This window comes from Notolabrus celidotus, chromosome 1 (assembly GCF_009762535.1).
Source record: "Notolabrus celidotus isolate fNotCel1 chromosome 1, fNotCel1.pri, whole genome shotgun sequence".
Classification (NCBI taxonomy): domain Eukaryota; kingdom Metazoa; phylum Chordata; class Actinopteri; order Labriformes; family Labridae; genus Notolabrus; species Notolabrus celidotus.
Window position 1 is genome coordinate 25,153,659 of NC_048272.1, and position 19,278 is coordinate 25,172,936.

The 19,278-nt window shown below is 38.7% G+C and overlaps 1 protein-coding gene across 2 annotated transcripts in view; it reads left to right on the plus strand.

The window, feature by feature from the left end:
* The window catches only part of slc2a9l2 (solute carrier family 2 member 9, like 2), a 160,823-nt gene that overhangs the window by 5,297 nt on the left and 136,248 nt on the right, over positions 1-19,278 (plus strand). The window contains exons 2-5 of one of the 2 annotated variants that reach the window (XM_034702126.1): positions 2,432-2,517; positions 6,899-7,000; positions 11,714-11,874; positions 16,651-16,775. In XM_034702126.1, coding sequence (XP_034558017.1) covers positions 2,449-2,517; positions 6,899-7,000; positions 11,714-11,874; positions 16,651-16,775 — 457 coding nt within the window. In that variant the 5' untranslated portion in view covers positions 2,432-2,448. Of the gene's footprint in view, positions 1-2,381; positions 2,518-6,898; positions 7,001-11,713; positions 11,875-16,650; positions 16,776-19,278 lie in introns of those variants that run through there. The other variant, XM_034702047.1, reaches the window with a different exon arrangement.

Here is a 19,278-nt window from a genome sequence, read left to right on the forward strand (position 1 = left end):
TGATTTTACTGCATAACCAGGTTTTATGTCCAAGTGATTCAATACATCTCTTGCTTTATAAAACGCCCACAGTGTAGCATTTATATTGCACCAAATGTGTGTGTGTGTGTGGTACAAATTAAATATATGAGGTATAACCACAATGTAGGCAGAGGGATATACAATAGGTGCAGACTCTAAGACACAGGGGACAGTAGGTGGAGGAACTTTACTGAAGAATACACAAACCAAACACAAATAAAGTGACTAATTAGTGTATCAAAACTAAATCCCAGAGAAAAGTAGAAAGTTATTAGCAAAGAACTTGTGTACAGAAGTGTAAAACTGAATAACAATGGCCCTCAGCCGTGTTTACAGGCGTGTCTCTCAGCCAGAGTCCACTGACAACCAACAGCCGGCGAGAGAGAGAGAGAGAGAGAGAGAGAGAGAGAGAGAGAGAGAGAGAGAGAGAGAGAGAGAGAGAGAGAGAGAGAGAGAGAGAGAGAACCAAAACACACACACTCAGTAGACTGACAAATATGACAAGGAAAAGTCTAATTCTAATTCCTATTAATGAGGCTTAAGCAAGAGTTGGATTAGAGGCTCAAGATTTGGCTGTTAGGAGAAGATTAAAGAAGCCAGATCTAAAACCACTATAGCCCATATAAACCTGTCAAATCTGGACTATATTACCCCACAGAGGCTGCAGACTTCTTAAAACACAGTTTCACATTCATGGAAACTTTACTTTTTTGTGATGATGCACTTTGTGAAAGGGGACATTTTACTGAAAACAAAAGATAGATAAATACAAGCATCAGTTAAGTTATAGGACTTCTGGATCACGACCTGGTCCCATGTGGACTAAATGAAAAAATAGTAAAATCTCACATTTTTGCATTTTCATCAATAGAATAAAAGTTCCTCAAACCGGAAACTGTTTCAAGAAGTCTATAGCCTCTGTGGTAGTATAAAGTTCAGGTCTAACAAGGCTAGGTATTGGTTTTGGATCAGGACCTGGTTTCCTTAAAGCCCCTGTGAGGACTTTTTAGCTGGCTTTAAAACACACTGAAATAAATAGTGATGCCTCTTCATGAGCTACCTTTATCAGCGTCCTGTTACACGTTGATAAGTGCCAATTTTCTACCAATTTCTGAACTTCGGTGCTGCCTTTGCTACAATGACATATGACAACAAATCAAATCAGGACAGCTCAATGTCATTGGCTGTCTTACTTAGCTAGAGGCAAACTGGTTACTATACTTTGAAGTTGATGCAAAGTCTGAATTGTAAAGCAGCTAAATTGATTCACAAAGCTACATTAAAGAACAGGTTGGGTTATAATTTGATTTAGCATGCAGATGTCCTGAAACTCTCTATAATTTGCAAAATAGCTTCTTCTAAAATGTGATTTTATAGTGATCCATGATTCACCTCTCCAGGTCTGGAATTCTGGATATATCTGGAAGAATCATGTCCCTGTTATTTGTTTACCCAAAATAAAGTAAATAAATCTTTTGAACTATTCTATTTTGAGTTTTTGACCCAAATTCAGAGAGTGTATGCAGTTGCAAGAGAAAAATAAACTCAAACTTTTTGATATGTCATGCATCTTGAGATACACTTTTCACCTGTATTTTTCATCCTGCTCCTGAGGACACTGAGTCCTACTGGTTTATATGCTAGACGTCCAATCAGGGATTCATTTACATTCTGGGAGTTGACTGCATGCCATTAAATGTTATTAACTGTGGGGTGGAGAGGAAATCAGCAGCAGCTTGGGTCACGGACTCCTCTCTGTTAGATGGAAACATGCACAGAGGGCTGGATTCTTTTTGTACAGAAGCACTAAAAACCTGGTAATTTAAAAAGCTGAAAGCAGATTTCCATCTTTAAATACGTCTACAGAGCAATTTACTGTGCCACTCATGTTTGATAAAATACAAACAAAACTTAAATGTACAGACACACTGATATGAAAACCATGTGTTTTTTTTTGTTTTTTTTTGCATGTGTTTATAAGATCGTGTCTGCTGAAGCGTTTTCAGAGTGTCGGTCCTCTTACAACCACTAGGTGTCAGACTAAAGCTGTCATTTCTTACCTTAAACTCTTGGCCTTTGTAGCAGAATCACAAAAAGGAGCAGCACATATCCAGATCATTGTTTATAAATGTATAAAAATCCAGTGTTCAATTCACTTCAGTGAGGGAGGCAAACTTTTAATTCAAGGTTAATCCTAAACTTGTGACCACGTTGTGATTGATAATCCTGTGTGTTATGCGTGTGTGAGTTTGTGTTGCAATGCAGCACATGTAGGCTTTCTCGTTTCCTTTTCAGTTTCACTCTGGGGTTACTTTTATAATATTCCACTTCCTCCTCTTCGCTGTGAGACATCTCTTGTCTTCCTCTGGACACTCTGGATGTCAGATCTGATATGATCCTCTCCTTTCAGGGTGCTGAATCGTTAACATGGACAAACCAGAGAAGGGTACCCCAGCTGACGTCCAGATGAGCGATACTGGGAAGAAATCTGGAAAGGTCAGTGTGTTCATGTCAATGAAAGACCTGAGGTCAAGTCTGTGTCTTTCTTACTGTGTGACAGGTTTTGTGATGTCTAAAATTAGACTGCTTTGACTGACAGAAGTCCTGAAAGCACTACATATAGGTCATAGTAGTTGCCTATTATGACCTATATTAACCACCTGTGATGATAAGTAAGGACAGGATATGTTTATGAGGACACTGCTTTTCTGTACATTTGTACAAGACCTTTGCACTCTTTGCATGACGTGCCTTTCTGATGTTCAAAATCCTGCTGTTGCTTTGTGCTGCTTTTTTCTTAATCATACAAATCATGTTTAGGTAACAAGACAGCCACTTAATAAAGTGGTCCTCTCTTAATAATGTTTACAAAATCAATGAGTGATGTTTACTTGTAACACAAATACAAAAAGTAATTGCCAGCCCCTTTATTCTTGAAATGTTATACTTAATATGCACCCCTATATGCTGCAGATGGAAAACTATTAGTGCCTCTTTACACTAAATACAGATAGATTTATTAATACCCTACACCCAGCAAGGCAAAGAAGAAAACCACTTCAAAGAGACATGTTTACTGCTTTGTTCATGGCTGTATGTAACTTTATATTAATGATTTATTTAAAATGCTGCCTGATCACTTGATCCCATTCCCTTCCTACACATGCCAAAGCCAATGTTTACTGCTCTGATCTAGCTGCTATAGATTTCCCACCTTTATTGACTTACACTTGATAAACCACTCCTCACATAAAACACAACCAACTTTTTACCATTTCCAAACTACAGTCCTTGACTTCAGACTTGAGCAGGGTGAACTGAGCAAGGGTCCCTGCTCAGGTATTTAAAGACACTGGCTCATTTATTGCCTCCTTCTTTTATTGGCCACACAATTGGGCTGCAGTTTTTATGCACAGAAAGGTGCAAACTCTATGTTCCTTTGGAGCACAACTATAGACTGTATAAAATATGGACGTAGTATCTGTGACGTCACCCATCTGTTCCTGAGAGCTGTTTTGAGGCAAATCGACGGCAGCAGCCATATTGGTAATGCGGATCTCAACTAGGCAGAGTGTGACGTAGTGTGAGCCTCTTAGCCAATGGCTGTGTTCCCGACAGGGAGTCACGTCAGTCATGTCCTTATTTGGGCAAAACTCATAATCTTAATATCTTCTTAACCGTCACGTTAGAAGAAAATTCACCCCCCGTACAGTGTGTGCCATTAGAGAGATTAGCTTTGTAGGGCCAAGACGTTTTTTGAACCAGGCTGTAAACATGTTTATTAATGCTGCAAAGATCGTCTTTTTCCCATTCATATCTATGTGGTTTCCGGTGTTTCTGCAGCCAGCCTCAAGCGGATTTTTCGATGTATTGCAGTTTATAGCACTTCCGCATTGGCTTCATCATTTGAGACCGGAGTTTGCCGCTTGAGCACAACCAACAATCACATTCATTTAATGATAAAATAATTATTAAGATGAAATAATTATTAAGGGACAATGTGACACATGGAACCCATAAATGCATAAACTACTGCTGATTCCAAGAGGCAATATATTTAATGAATGAAACATGTAAGAAATGATAATAAGAAACATAAATAATACATTATGATACATTATTTACTAATGTATCATATTTACATTATTTATTTCAGACTGTTTGCATCTAGTTAAAGCTTTCTATTTATGTTATTCTTCCATCATAGCAGATTAGTAATTTATTAAATGTTTAAAGACTTTCCTGTATCCTCATTGAATGGAAGCAGTCACCTTTATATATCAGTGGACACATTTTGCAATAGTCTTTCCTTAAAAAAAGAGAAGTAACTGCAACAAATATTATTCAACCCACATGATGTGTTAAGAAAAAGATGGAAACTAAATGGTAGAATTTCTCTTACCATGTTTCCATTGTGAAAAGAAAATTATTGAGTTTTCTGAGTTGTATCAAAGAATTATCAGCTGTGATTTCAAAATTTAAGATGGCTTTAATCTCTTTAGCATTAGCGTTAACATCTTTAATAGCTTGAGAAAAAGCAGAGTTTTAAGTAAGTCACACAGTCCGAGTTGGCACCCTAACCTGACATCAAATCTATAAGAGATTTACTAAAGCTCCTGATCCTTGTGTATCTTTATGATCAATAGTAGAAAAAAGTGTTTTCCTTTGGTCAGTAGCAAAGATAGGGACATTTACTGTCCTACAAATGTTGAATGGCGCTGGTGGCAAAAAAGCTTAAGGTCCATGCACATGGTGTTTTTAACTTTGTGCAGGGATTGAAAAAACGGATGGATGAGAGCAATATAAGAAGCCCATGTGCATGAATTAATAACCTTTAAAGTGTGAGAAATACTTTTTCTAATCATTTTACCATGTTGATATAAACATGTGAGCGGGTTATTAAGCCAAACAAAATTAATTAAGAATAAAATACAGTGATGGGGGGAGCATTTCATGTAATCCTTTGTGTTTTAATTATTAAATGAAAATGCTTAGTATCTAAATTAAAATCCAAAGTATTTAACGTTTAATGGTCTTCAGGGACACATATCATAAGTCCATTTTGGAAACATACTTTCATTACGCAGTGGTTATCTTTTAATGACACTAAAAATATACAGACAGAAACACTTTTTTCATTTACAAAAATGACTTCAAATTGCAAATCAGCAGCTCTATATTCGTACCCCATACAGAGCCTGCTTTTCAGCATCACCTGAAACTTTAATGAGCGGGGATGGAGACACTTTAGATGAACTGTACCTCTGACTGTAAGCTCTTATTCTTAACACCTTCATCTCCTCTCCCTGTAGCCATAGGCCAATCCCACCATCCTTCTCCCTGTACATCCACCACTTGCTCTTCCTCTAATCTCCCCTACTGTGTTTTATCCTCGTGTGAGATCACGCTGCTGTGTCAGTGCTGCTGCTCTGGTCTGTGGCCTAGTGGGATAAAGTATAGGTTGATACTATGAATAGGTGTTCATCCTACAGAGTATTTATTGCCTCTAGAGTGCCCTATGATCTGTTTGAAGAGGGTTGTTTATCATCATTGTGGTAATAATATACATTTGAATTTTAATTTCACAATTTTAAGCTAAGTGAAAAACCTTTAAGAGGAAAATAGAATTACTCTCTGAATAATTGCAGAGTATTCCTCTGTTTGTTTAAAGGAAACAAGCTATTAACACTCAGAGTCTGCAGTAACAAGCTGCTCTATTGCAGTTTCCAAAAGGTCTATTAGAGTTAAAGAAGAGACGTTGTAGCAAAATGGTAGACATTTCCCATCTTTTTGAAACGTGTCGCTTGTATCAAATTAAAACATATTTTTCATAAAAAATACACATTCTCATTTAATATGTTAAATTTGCACCAATCATAATGAAATATAGGCTTTAATGATTTTCAACCATTCAAATTCAATTTTATCAACATTATAGCATCCCAACTCTATAAAGAATGTCTTATAAAATCTTATAGAATGAGGGTTGTTGTCATGTATGGTCCCTGATTTTATTTCTTTCATGTATGCATGCTTTTATTTGTTGTCTCAAGATGACTTTTGTAAAGTGCACGGTCACCTCTTTACTTATATTTTGACATATCAGCCCGAAAGTCCAACAATTGAACATGTGGATGTAACAGAAAAAATCCATAGATGTTTCAACACTGATGGTCCCCTGACAACACTACTGTCTGGACCTGGTTTAAACTTAGCTCTCAGTCCAATCAACAGGTCACCGAAAAATGTCAGCATGTCCATCCATGTCCAGGCGGTCCTAGTGTTAACAGATGTTATTTCATGATATTGTTGTCCTCTGTTCAGGACCAGCTAAATTATAACCTTAATGTGTTGAGCCTCTGTGAGTCGGAAAATATCCATTATGTCGAATTTTCTTGGTCATGCTGTTACGAGCATTAATTCACTGATTGTGGGTGTGCTTGTGGGACTTCTTATTCAAAGCGCCGCTAATACACCAGGTCTTACATTTTTGCCTCAACATGATCTTATCTCCTTAACAGCATCATTTTTGATAAGAGTTGCAGCATAATGTGCATGTAAAGTTCAACTTTGCACCATTACATAACAGCTGCCTCAGTCTTTTGCCATCTGCGAACTTTGATTTACATATCTAACAGAGCAGACAATCACCTAAATGAACTCATCCACAGTGTTGTTCAAGCAGTGTCATAATCAGGTCAAAGTGAGGGGAAAAAGTGAGATTCTTGACCTAGATTTCAGATGACACAATACTTGATAAGTTCCTCTGGTTTTGTTTTGACCTTGACATTGTTTCACAGCAATGAAAAGTCATCCTCCATGTTTTTTTTCTTTTTTTTTTTTTTTTACCAGTGTGTGTTTTGTGCTCTCTTCTTAGCAACCAGTCACAGGCTGTCTTTTGAGCGCTGCCTTCTTCGGTGCCCTGGGGTCATCTTTCATCTATGGCTACAACCTCTCTGTGGTCAACGCCCCCGCTTTGGTGAGTGAGACTGTTTGGTTGTGCTGGTCTGATTTCTTTCTATTTTTTTCACCCTGCCAGAAATCAGTCATTGAATTAATCTTTAAATATATTGAATATGTATTGTAGATGGTTCCCCAGATCCAGGTTGTAAAAAACTGGAGGACCAAACAAAACAGGGGTTGCTTTTTATTCATTTGACGTGCATTTTGTGCTAATTTGTTATTTTGTGCTAACCTCTTCACTTCAGACTTCTTCAACAACCAGCACAAACCACATGAAGTTACACATAAGGACAAGAAAGTAGTTACAAAACTGAAACTTTTTCTACTGTTCAGATAAATGCTGTTGTAAATGCAGCTGCAACATTACAGATGTTTAAGCAACATTATGACCAACCACAAACACAAACAACTCGGCTGTCTACAGATGGTCATAATTTACAAACTCAGAGCAAACGATGGTATCAGAAAAATAAGAAGTTAAACACATAATCCAGACAAAGAGCAACACAGCTGAAGTTCAAAATTAAAGAAGAGCTGGCAGATAAAAAAACAAGTGTCCTGCTGGTTTCTCTACCCCTTCCCTTCATGATCCGCTCAGACCTCCACAATCAAGCAAATTGATTGGTCAGTAGGCAGGCAGAGTTTTCTACAAACTGATCTTTCATCTTGAACATAACCTGCCCTGGAGCAGGTCAGGTGTTCAGCATCAGCTACCACAGTGATATTCTGGTAAGAACTGAACCAAAGTTTTACTGAAAACCCTGAGTTGACTCTGTTACAATGTTACAATGTCATTTAGCAGACGCTTTATCCAAAGTGACGTACATACAAGAACAAGAACAACACAAGCAAAGATCTAGACAAGAGGAAACAAGATCAGTACGAGTAACAACTCGTTACTTTGATAACTGCAATCCTGCTTTGCAGTATTCACCCCTGGAGCGCTTGATGTGGGTTTCAGTGTTTTTCCACCTCTGCATCTATGTGCACAGGTTTACACCCGCCCCGCTCAGAAAACATTCAGGCAGCCAATCATTACAGATCACTACACAGATGATGAGGTTAGAAAGTGAGATGCAGCAGATCCTCCACAGAGGCTGAATCTGTAATGTTTTTTGTACCTGAATTCAAAACCTTGCTTAAGACAACTTGGGCATGTATTAAAAAGCTAAAAAAAACCTTTTACATGGGACCTTTCACTGCTGCTGAAGGTCAGTCTGTTGTTCTTTGGCAGTTCATTACCTAATTTCTTTATTTACCGTCCATGATGAAAGCCATGTACGGGATACCTCTTCTGGGTAAATGCCACAATGCACAGCACTCGTTCCTCTTTTTCTTTTTCCTTCATTCTTGACGGGAGGAAATCCGTTTTTGGGTGTTGTCAAAGTTATCAAATTACATATAAACCACTTCCTAACTTTTTAAATCATAAGTGGATGCTAAAGAAGCAGGTTCTCTATCGGCTTCGCCGTTGTTTACTTCTGCTTTCCGAAACCGGAAATCCAGTGACGTCTGACCCAGCATACTGCAACACAGATCCAACAGAACGGCTATGCTACATACTAAATTCAAAAGCAGTTTGTGGTAGGCAATACCTACTGCCTACTACATTAGTAAGTAGTATGTAGCAGACCGTTTCGGAAAACAGCCTTTGTCTCCTTCATCTCCTAATCATAAATACTGTTTAGATGACCTAACTCGTGCCTGTGTAGAAAACAACTTCCCACTTGAACCAACATGGGCTTTTTACATTCTCCTTAATCGGAACTCCACTTCTATGAGTGCAAAAGAGATTGGAATCTACTCCAGAGGGTTACAGGCCATTTTCTTGCCTTTATGCAGGAATAGTATCTGCTTTTGTTTTACATCATGTATATGAGAAACCAGTAGTGGTGGGAGGTGATTAAAGAAATGCAGTTTACCCAGCCAGATGTCTTTGCCTTAAAAAGGTTTCTAACAAGGTTTTAACAAGTGTCTGGAACAAGCCTCATGCAGGGAAAGTATTATTGGGGCAGAAGTGGAGAGGATCAAGGAAAGTTCAATACAAGGATCAAACAGGATGAAAAAAACAACCGTCTCAAGCCATTAACTTGCATACCTCCTATGTCTTTTAACAAAATGAGAGTGTGCACTCAGCCTGTCCTCTCTTTGTTCTTTTAGGACTGAAGCATCAGGGTCTCCAACAGAATGCAAGTTCCTTCTATTTGTCTTACCCTTGTCATGTTGAAGACTTTTATCAGAGAACACTAGAGCAAAGTGTATCAGCAGGGTGCAGATGTCACCCAGATAACTGATTGCGGATGGTTGTCATCTGAAGGGCTAAAAGAATGAGGTGATGTTAAAATGGGGCTATAAACTGTTTTCCCTGGGCCACACTCCTGAACTCTACCCTTGCCTTATGATGGCTGCCTCACTGCATTGCTGCAATATGTGTGGTGTCCAAAAAGATAGTCTTTCTGCTTCTGCAATGTTGCAACTGCAATGTATGTTTTTACTTTGAGTTTGCCTTTGATTTGAAAATTGTATATATATGGAAAGGCTATATACATATTTCTGTATGTTACAGCCTGCTGACGATTTGCTGAGAAATGTGAGCAACATGTGAATTGACATGTGAGAAAAAAAATGACACCTCAAGAGATTTTGCATCCCACATATGCTGCTCATGGCGGCAGTGTCTTGTAGGTGTAATAATTATTTTTAGCTCAGCTTGATTTTGGACTACATTCTGTGTATAATGTATGCTTAGAAAGCAGTGTTAAAGTCATGCAAATGTCATGAATTCTTCCTGACACTGTCAACTCTTCAGGTTGGGGTGAAAGTGTCAGGGTCAGCTTAATTGGCAGAAGGTGTATAGTGTGAAAAGAATATTGAATTTTCTTCACTTTTGAAAGCCTTAAGTAACCAACAGGGCAACAGACACATGACACAAGCTGTAATAGGAGGTGGGGGGTCAGCTACATGTTACCACGGACCAAGCAGCAGGATCGGCTTCAGAACAGCACTTCAGAAACTGATGGGTAACATCAAGGACACTACGTCCATTATTTATACTGTCTATTCCACGGACTAACGTCTTTTGATCACAGCCATGTCTGCCAGGCTCTACACAGGGAACCAGGAAACCAAAGACGGTGTACAACATAAGGAGGCAAGGTTTATGACCTATATTGCAGCAAGGCAACAGGGGTGCTGGAAATCTCTTGGCTTCAACCAAATACTAATTTAAAATGCCCATTTTAACATACAGTCTATGTCCAAGACCGGTCAATGGTCACAACTGTGGCGGCCCCTCAACTGGCTATCAGTTTATGCATGGCTTTTGCAGAAGTTCCACAAATAAGTGGCTGGTTTGCCCTGAGCTCAGGCTCACAGGCTTATCGTGGATTACTTTTGCTCACCTAGCCCTGCTGGTTCCTTGTTTCCATGAATTGATGAGTCATTTCAATCAAACCAGCTCCCCACAGAGTTTATTTACTGTTTGCTATATCCCAGTTTTCTTGAGATTTATGTTTGTTACCCAGTGATGGAGTAAAGGTGTTAAAAATTGGCGTGAAGTAGGCTATTACAACACACACTGAATTAGGCTGAATGCACCAGCAGCCTGTAAGGTTAAAAATGGTCGGTCTTTGGAACTTTATATGCATGTCGACCTTTGTCAAGGTATTTATCCTTATCTATCCTCTGGCCCGGAGCCACATCTCATTGAAAGAGTTGGCAGATTCAAGAGATTTATATATGAGTGATATGGGAGCTCTCTGATGAAGATGATAATAGGATGGAGAAAGAAAAGCACTATGAGTGGATAGGTTAAAGGTCATAACATGCTAGTTTGCCAGAAGAGTATATAAACCAAGGAATCATATCACAGCACCACACACTTACAAACAATCAATGTTTTGAGGTGTCTGTAGATCTGTTAACTTATTTGTGGATTGATGTTCACATTGAAAAAAATATTTTTGCTCCAATATTAGTTCTGAATTATCATTCGCTGTGGCCTCCTATTACCGATTTGAAAATTTTAAACAGATTTGTCCTTAGCTCAGTTGAGACTCACAGTGCTGTGAAAGAAATTAAAGAAATAAAGAGGACATTACCTGTGTTTTCAGACAACTCTAAAGTGTTGCACCAACTCTCCAGTCCATGCTTTTCAAACAAGCTGCTCATAGCTGTTATGGATTATACTTTCAAAGGGGAGCCTTAATACCCCTGAAGCAAAGCAGATGTTAATAACGACGGGTAACAGAGACCGGTCTGCTTTCAGCTTTAGCAGGAAGACCAGCTCTCCACTCTGCATCAGCCTTTTCATCACCTCATTCACAAAGCTACTGTTGGAAATTTGTCTGGCAGCACAAACAGTTTTAATAACACACCCCTTTGCTTCTGTATCGCACAAAACACAAGGCCAGGGTGTTTTGGTACATTTGTCATTTATTTCAAATGCTGAATTTTTCAACTCATTGCAACTCTACATTAATCTATTCATTTGCAGCAAAGCTCTCATCTAGAGTTTAGAAATAATGTACTTAGTTAGTTTAATAAGTCTATTGTAATAACATAATTTGATCATTATTTTTCAAACCCAACAGCTTACTTTGGTGTATTGAGCTGACATTGTAATACTATCTTTTGGTTTACTCTTGCATTGTTGTAGTGTGATGAACCTTTTAAACGAGGGATGATGAATTTGAAAAGTGTCCTTCTGCCATGTCTCTCTTTATTGCAGTACATCAAAGATTTCTTCAACAAGACATGGATCGAGAGATATGGCCAGCCTGTTGCAGCAGAGACAGCCACCCTCCTCTGGTCCATCACAGTGTCCATATTTGCTATTGGAGGCCTTCTCGGAGCGCTGAGCGTCCCTGTAGTCATTAAAGTACTGGGAAGGTGAGTGGACTCAGTTGCACACATTAATGTCTTGTTAATCTAATGCAGGGGTTGTTTCCTCAGCAGTTGTCTCAGACAGGGATCTGACTCATGTTAGATTAGAGAGGATCAGTCAGCTGTCTGTGATTCAGACCAGGCTCTCTGACGCCAACGTGAAGCTTGTTAAAGGATTTTAAACAATAAAATATAGCAACTTTTCACTTTAACAGATTAGAATAAAATGTGCTGTCCTCAGTGGCCTGCCTGCTAACTGATCATATCAAAATAATGGACAAAGTACTGCACTTGCTGCACATGGTATGTTATTTGATTTATTTGATTTGTTTATAAAGGGACAATATTTAACATAAATGTCACCAGCATGTATGTTACAAAACAACATTTCAAGTTAACCTCTTTGCCTCTTCTGTCTTTGGAAAAGAGAAATTTATAGTAGCAGAGAGCTTGCAGTGCATTCATTAATCTGTAGTTTTTAATTCTTAGACTTTACAGCTGTAATACCGTTTCAAAGTTTGGAAAAACTTCTGAAAGCTAGATATTTCAAAACAATTGTTGCTTTGTTCATCTTAAGACTTAAAAGCATCTTAATCCTTTATTATTTGTACTTTATTGTACAAAAAGTGGTTCATGGGTCAGATTTACCTTGTGGTTCAGTAACACAAAGCTCACCTAGATTTGTTAAATGGGGTGTGCTTTGCAACCATCTGTGAAAGAAACACTGAACACTGAGCTGTGTCACTTTTTTCTCTTCCTGGTTTTCAGCAAACACATACCTGTCGTCCTATAGTATACCTATATTTGTCCCTACTGGCAGGAACAACTAAGCTTCCTGTTTTAAAGTGTAGGAAACAATCCTGCTGCATATGCTCTGTTATCGTCCTCCTTTTTTCCTTTTCTTCTTTCCCTCATTACCCTCCATGCCATGTATGTTTTCTTTCTCTTCTCTGTGTCTAAATCTTTGACATCTTCTGCAACCATTAGTGTAGGAAATAAATAGCCATTTACTTTACATTCTGTGGATCATTTCCATTCTACAGTACAGGAAGAGGCGGTGCGACTTTTTTAAAAAGGGATTCCCAGCAGGGTTTGGAAGTGTAAATTAAGGGTCCATGACAGCCCATGCCATTTACAGGAGGAGATAAAGAAATGGTATCTTCTTCAACCTCTGGTCTTGGGTGTGACTGTGTGGATGATGCGGATCCATTAAAGTGACTGTAGATTATTTCAGAGACTTCACATGAGAAACTTCAATAGGCTACTACAACTTTTAATCGGACATTTGAAACACGTGATCTTCTCTATAAAACCTATCATGAAAAAAAAATCATATGTCATTATTTGTCTGATGTGACAAATTAGCTCCTCAACAAATGAGAACATTCTATCTGAAGAGCACCAAGAGCTTATGATCATGCAGCTTTTCTTTCTATTTTGAATAGATTTGCCAGTGGTCATGTTTGATGTTTTTGAGTTTGGAGAGAAACAGATTTGCCTCATACTCAGTGATAGTGGTTTGACAACTTATTCATCACTATAAGAGTCAATCTGCTGGTTTTATGATGTTTTCCTGGTTTTGGCCAAAATGTTTCACCGCCTCTGTTTAGCTGTGCGTCCCTCTAACCCTCAGGGACAGACTCTGCACCTTAGCACTCTGAAATAATATACTTCCAAAAGAATCCATTATCTACTAATGATGAGGTTGTCACTTGCAGAGCAAGGACAGGCTCATGAAGCATTCATTCAAAGTCATTTGGAAACATTAAGATGCCCCCAACATTCACCTTGGATCTCTTCTGGGGCAATCTTTAGTGAGTTCATCAGGAAATATTATTCATCCTCTCTCCATATTCACTCCGAGGCCAGCTGGTAGTTTTGCTCATTGTCTCAGAAAGGTTGAAATTCAGATGTCAGGGAGAAGAGGTGAATATATATCAGCAGACGTGGACACAGGGAGCAATCTTAAAGGAAAGTAGTTCAGAGAATGAGCGAGTAGTTCATAAAAAGTTTACCGTGAAGTAAGGTGAGTCTTTGAATATTTCAACACAGAAACGTTTTTGCATGATAAAGATGATAGGCATGACTAGTTGAAAGTGTTTTTATTCGAGAATGAGTCAAAGCTTTGAAAACCTAGTTCACTTCTGTCCAGTTATTTTTCTCCCAGTTAAATCGTTTTACAAAGGTTTATACAAAGTAAAGAGAAAAGTATTTCTCAATTAAAACATTAAGAATTGTGCCTGTGACTATTTTTAAAATGTGAGAGAAAGTGCTGCCTTAGATAGGGTGGAGTGAAGATGCTACCTATCTAACCAAAGACTGCTCTTGAGACCATCACAGTGTGTAGTAGCAGACTTTAACACATCTGTCTGCTAAAAACAACATCACTCCAGCAGCACCCCATATCAACAAGAAAACACATTTTCCCAGCACTCTGACATGAGAGAATAACATCCTCTGTTCTCTGCGGAAGAACCCTGCAACAACTTCTAGTGTTCTGTGACAAACCGGGGGAGAGTGTGAAGATGCTAACGCTGCAGTGAAGTGCGTGTTGGAACCAGGACTGGTGCTGAAGTGTGTCTCTCACCTGGGACACGACCTGGTGTTATAGCAACAAGATAATAACAATATAATAGTTTTGTACAGAGGCCATCTGGTGTCTGGGATAATAAACTGTGCACAGAGAGTTCAGATTAATAATTGGCCTTTTTTTGACAGATGACATCAGGGAGCTTTGTTGTTTTGTGACTTTGTGATGTCACACATTTCCCACAGTAGAAAAAAATGTGTGAAACTTGGCGGTGAGAGACTGAGCTGTGAAGAAGGAATTATTTCGGCATATGTTTAGCCAGTGATATAAAACTTTGTGGTATAAGTATCTGACGTAACAATATATGATTGCCTGAAAGCAAGTGTAAAGGCCATTTTTTAGTTTATTTGTTTTATTATTCATTCACAATTCACAATTCGCTGTGGTACAGTGACATGCGTATATTTCTGTTTACATTTAGGGGTTATTGTTGAATATTTACTGTGATTCATTCCTGAAGTTGAAGTCTTTGAGTTTTGTTGTTGTCCTATACATGTCCTGTGCATTGACTGTATAAAATATGGACGTAGTATCCGTGACATCTCCCATCTCTTTCTGAAGCACTGTTTTGAGGCCAATCATTGGCAGCAGCCATATTGCTGCTGTCGAGCGATTGTGACGTAAAGAGGTGGGCTTTGAACCTCCTAGCCAACAGCTACAGTGTTCCCACCTGTCAATCAAGTCAGCTGTGCCTCTCATTGGAAAAAAATCACCCCCTGTACAGTGTGTGCCAAATGAGAAATGAGCTCTATCGTTTTTTGAATAGGTGTGTATATGGTTTCCGGTACTTCCACAGCCAGCCTCAAGCGGATCCTCGATGAACTGCAGTTTTTAGCACTTCCGCATTGGACTCATATTTTTAGACCAGAGGTTGCCGCTTAGTCCTGTAGCCATGCAAGCAAGAAACAGGAAGTGAAGTGTATTAAGGTAAAGCATAAACTATATGAAGAATGGATGTAGTAACTCTGATGTCATATGTTGGTTTCTGAAGAGACGATATGAAGTCCAATGATGAAGGGCACCATATATCAAATACTGACTGAATCAAACTTTTGATCATCCTACACTCAGACAAAGAAGGGGAGTTGAGGTGGGCTTTTAGCCCCTTTGCCAACAGTTACATCAGCTGGGCCTTTTATGCAAATTTATGTATAACTTTCAGCCTATATACCATCTCAACATATGCATTGGCATTCAGTATGCAGGATTACTGTCTTGCATTTTACAACACTGGAGTTTGCCACTTGTGTTTCAGTCAGTATAATAAACAAGTGATGGTAGAGTAACAACAGTTTTACCATGCATGCTGTAACTGAACAGATTCAATGCATTAGAATATTTTATATTGTAACTTCAGTGGTGTTATTAAAGTAAGTGTACAGTAATGTAAGAGCAATGGAGAAGACTCAATTTGCCACTATAATATGAAACAGCAAAATACCCCCTCTTTAAACCAATGAGTAAGAAAATACTTAATGCTGGCAATTTTAAGTTCATTAAAACTTGATATGGTATGAAAATTAAATGTGAAAATTACAATAGGATTTTAAAAGTACCTTAAATTGAAATGGCTTGTTTTATGGTCTGCATTCACATCCATAATCAGGGGTCAATGGCTGCATTCTTCCCAGACCCTACATTTCAACACATGAAGGGGCACATCATTCTCCAGTACGCTGTGTATTTCACCCGCATCATGATTCACTGCTCAAACACTTCTGGTTTCATCGATTCATTATTCATATGTTGAGGTTTATTATCAGTCTCTCTTTATAAGACATAAATCACCTTCATATCTTTTCAAATAAGTGTATTGATCTTAAAATATTCAATGGTTGTCCTCAGAAATAAAGCCATGTAAGGCTTGACCGGTCAGGAGCTGCATCCTTGGAGAGTAGACAAGGATGTTTCTGCTCTGATGGCTCTGAAGAAAAGTTCACATCCACTCAATTCTTTGCTCTCCCAAAGCCACCAAAGCCACTTTCAATTATTTTTAAATGAACTCTTTTAAACCCTTTAACCTCTGCTAGCCTGTGCTCCATACCACCTTGGTGGATTTTGAAATTACACAAGCTTAATTAGTTTATGTGGATTAGCTGGTGTTGGCTTTATTTTTTGAATGTGCCTGTGTAGTTGTTTTTTCCACTCATGTTTTCTTCCTTTTCCCTCCTCTGTTCTCTTCTTGGCTTTAGAAAGGGAACCTTGCTGCTAAATAACATCTTTGCTGTAATCGCTGCCTTGCTGCTATCTCTGGGCGAGACAGCAAAATCTTTTGAGATGCTCATCATTGGCCGCTTCATTATTGGGGTGGACTCTGGTAAGTTTTCAAGTTTCTAGGAACTGCAAATACATTGACTAAAATGTCAAACGAATCAGGGACAGACCTCACCAGAGAACTGGACTAATGATTGAAAGTTATAACATACAGCAAAGTTTTTAAAAAGAAAACTTATCTGTGAAAAAAACTGTTTTCATTTGTGTGCCACATATGCCAAAGCCAGGATAACAACTAAAATGTGATTGGACTGTGATCATGTGCAAGTCAACAACCCTTATTTTTTTTGCAATTCAATGATTAACTGACGCATTACTTGACACAGCTTCAACAAACCACTTGTTACTGACACAATCAAGTAGGTCTGAAGTCTCCAATTGACACTTAGGATTTAGGCGGTGTGATAACTTCTTTTGACTTAAACTGCTATAAAGCATACATTTTCTTTCAACAATATAATTAAGACAGAATTTAGAACAGACAAATAGCATGTTTTATGTACACCAATTGAAAATCCAATCATATAATCCTACTTTTTTATGATTTGTGTCTTTAAAGGCACAGTGTACAAATAGGAAATATTTAGCCATATCTAGCGGTCAGACCAAGCGGCAAACTCCGGTCTCAAACGATGAAGCCAATGCGGAAGTGTTATAAACTGCAATACATCGAAAATCCGCTTGAGGCTGGCTGCAGAAACACCGGAAACCACATAGATATGAATGGGAAAAAGACGATCTTTGCAGCATTAATAAACATGTTTACAGCCTGGTTCAAAAAACGGCTTGGCCCTACAACGCTAATCTCTCTAATGGCACACACTGTACGGGGGGTGAATTTTTTTCTAACATGACGGTTAAGAAGATATTAAGATTATGAGTTTTGCCCAAATAAGGACATGACTGATGTGACTCCCGGTCGGGAACACACAGCCATTGGCTAAGAGACTCACACTACGTCACACTCTGCCTAGTTGAGTTCCGCATTACCAATATGGCTGCTGCCGTCGATTTGCTTCAAAACAGCTCTCAGGAACAGATGGGTGACGTCACGGATACTACGTCCATATTTTTTACAGTCTATGGGTCAGACTCTCTAGACTGAAATTATCTGCTGCTCACCTCCCCTTTCCTGAAGTGACTGTGGCCTTCGAAGAAGCTCCTGCGATGCTTGACATTATGATACTCCATTTGTCATGTTTTCATGATCAGAAAATCCAGTACAGTCAATCAGTACTAATTATTTTGCACACAACACCTCCCCTCTTCTTCATCTTACAACTGGTGCACTTTGCACTGCGTCACACTTAATACAAAATCCTATATGTTACTTGTTCATCTGTTTTGTTTTAGAGTAGAAGCATGGTGGTGCAAGGTGGCTGCCTCCAAGGGGAAGGGGACCCACTCCTATGTAGATATAAAAGGCTCTCTCTAAGTTAACAAAAATATTTTTTGTATATTCAAGTGATTATAAAATCATTTAAACATACTGATGAATGTTACATCCATTTCTACCAAGTCTGTGCTGCTAAATGCTTCTCATTTCTACACACTGTACCCTTAGGTCTATTTTTGCTCAGTCCAGCCCTCTGACAGCAGTTCTGAAAGGAGAACATATAGAGACCACAGTTACTCACTCAACACTGTATCCTGTGTGCTGCATGTGTATAGACTGAGAGTAAACACTCTTCAGGACACCTGCCCTGTTATGAGTGTGGTGTGGCTGCAGTATTAACCAGCACATCAGCAGTGCCTCAGTATGGGTGCTGCTGATTGTGGGGCTACACTATATGAGGGTTTTCGCGACACAGCAGCACAGTGTGCATGTCTTTATTGTGCAGTAGACTGTACATGCACAGTCGCTTAATTTTTTCTGTGCTTCTGAATCTCACAGCTCTAAACTGGTATTTTCAGCATAGACTGTATTAAACATGGATGCAGTCTCAGTGATGTCTCATGTGGACTTTTGAGGCTCAACGATGGTTGTTGCTATATTGAAAAGACAGCAACAAAGTGCCTGCTTTTCTAACAGGGGGCTGCTTGTCAATCAAGTCTGATTATGCCTCATTATGCAAAACCCATAACCCTGTTATTATATATATATATATAAAAAAATCAGCCTCCATACAGTATGAACATTTAGATGCGTTGTCTAATCAGAACAAAACAGTTTTTTTAAAACAGGCTGTAAACATGTGAAATGTTACCGTAAAAAAACAGGAATTTCAACATGGGTGTTAGTGGGACTTCCTGTGCTTCCTGGGGAGCCAGCCTCAAGTTGACACTCTGGGAATTAGAGGTTTTAGCACTCTTTGTCTCAATATTTTGTTTTTTCTTCAGAAACCTAGAGGCAACCTGAATGCTGATATGCTAGTATTCAAAATCTGAGAATGGCTGAGCCCTTGAATATAAAGCAATGGCCGCTTAGAAAGACAGCCTTTGCATTGACCTGAAATGTTCAGCAGTGATAGCAAATGTATTAAACTGCACAAATCCATTTCTGCAGTTTGAAGTTCTAATGTGTGATCGTGCTCTAAATGAAAAGG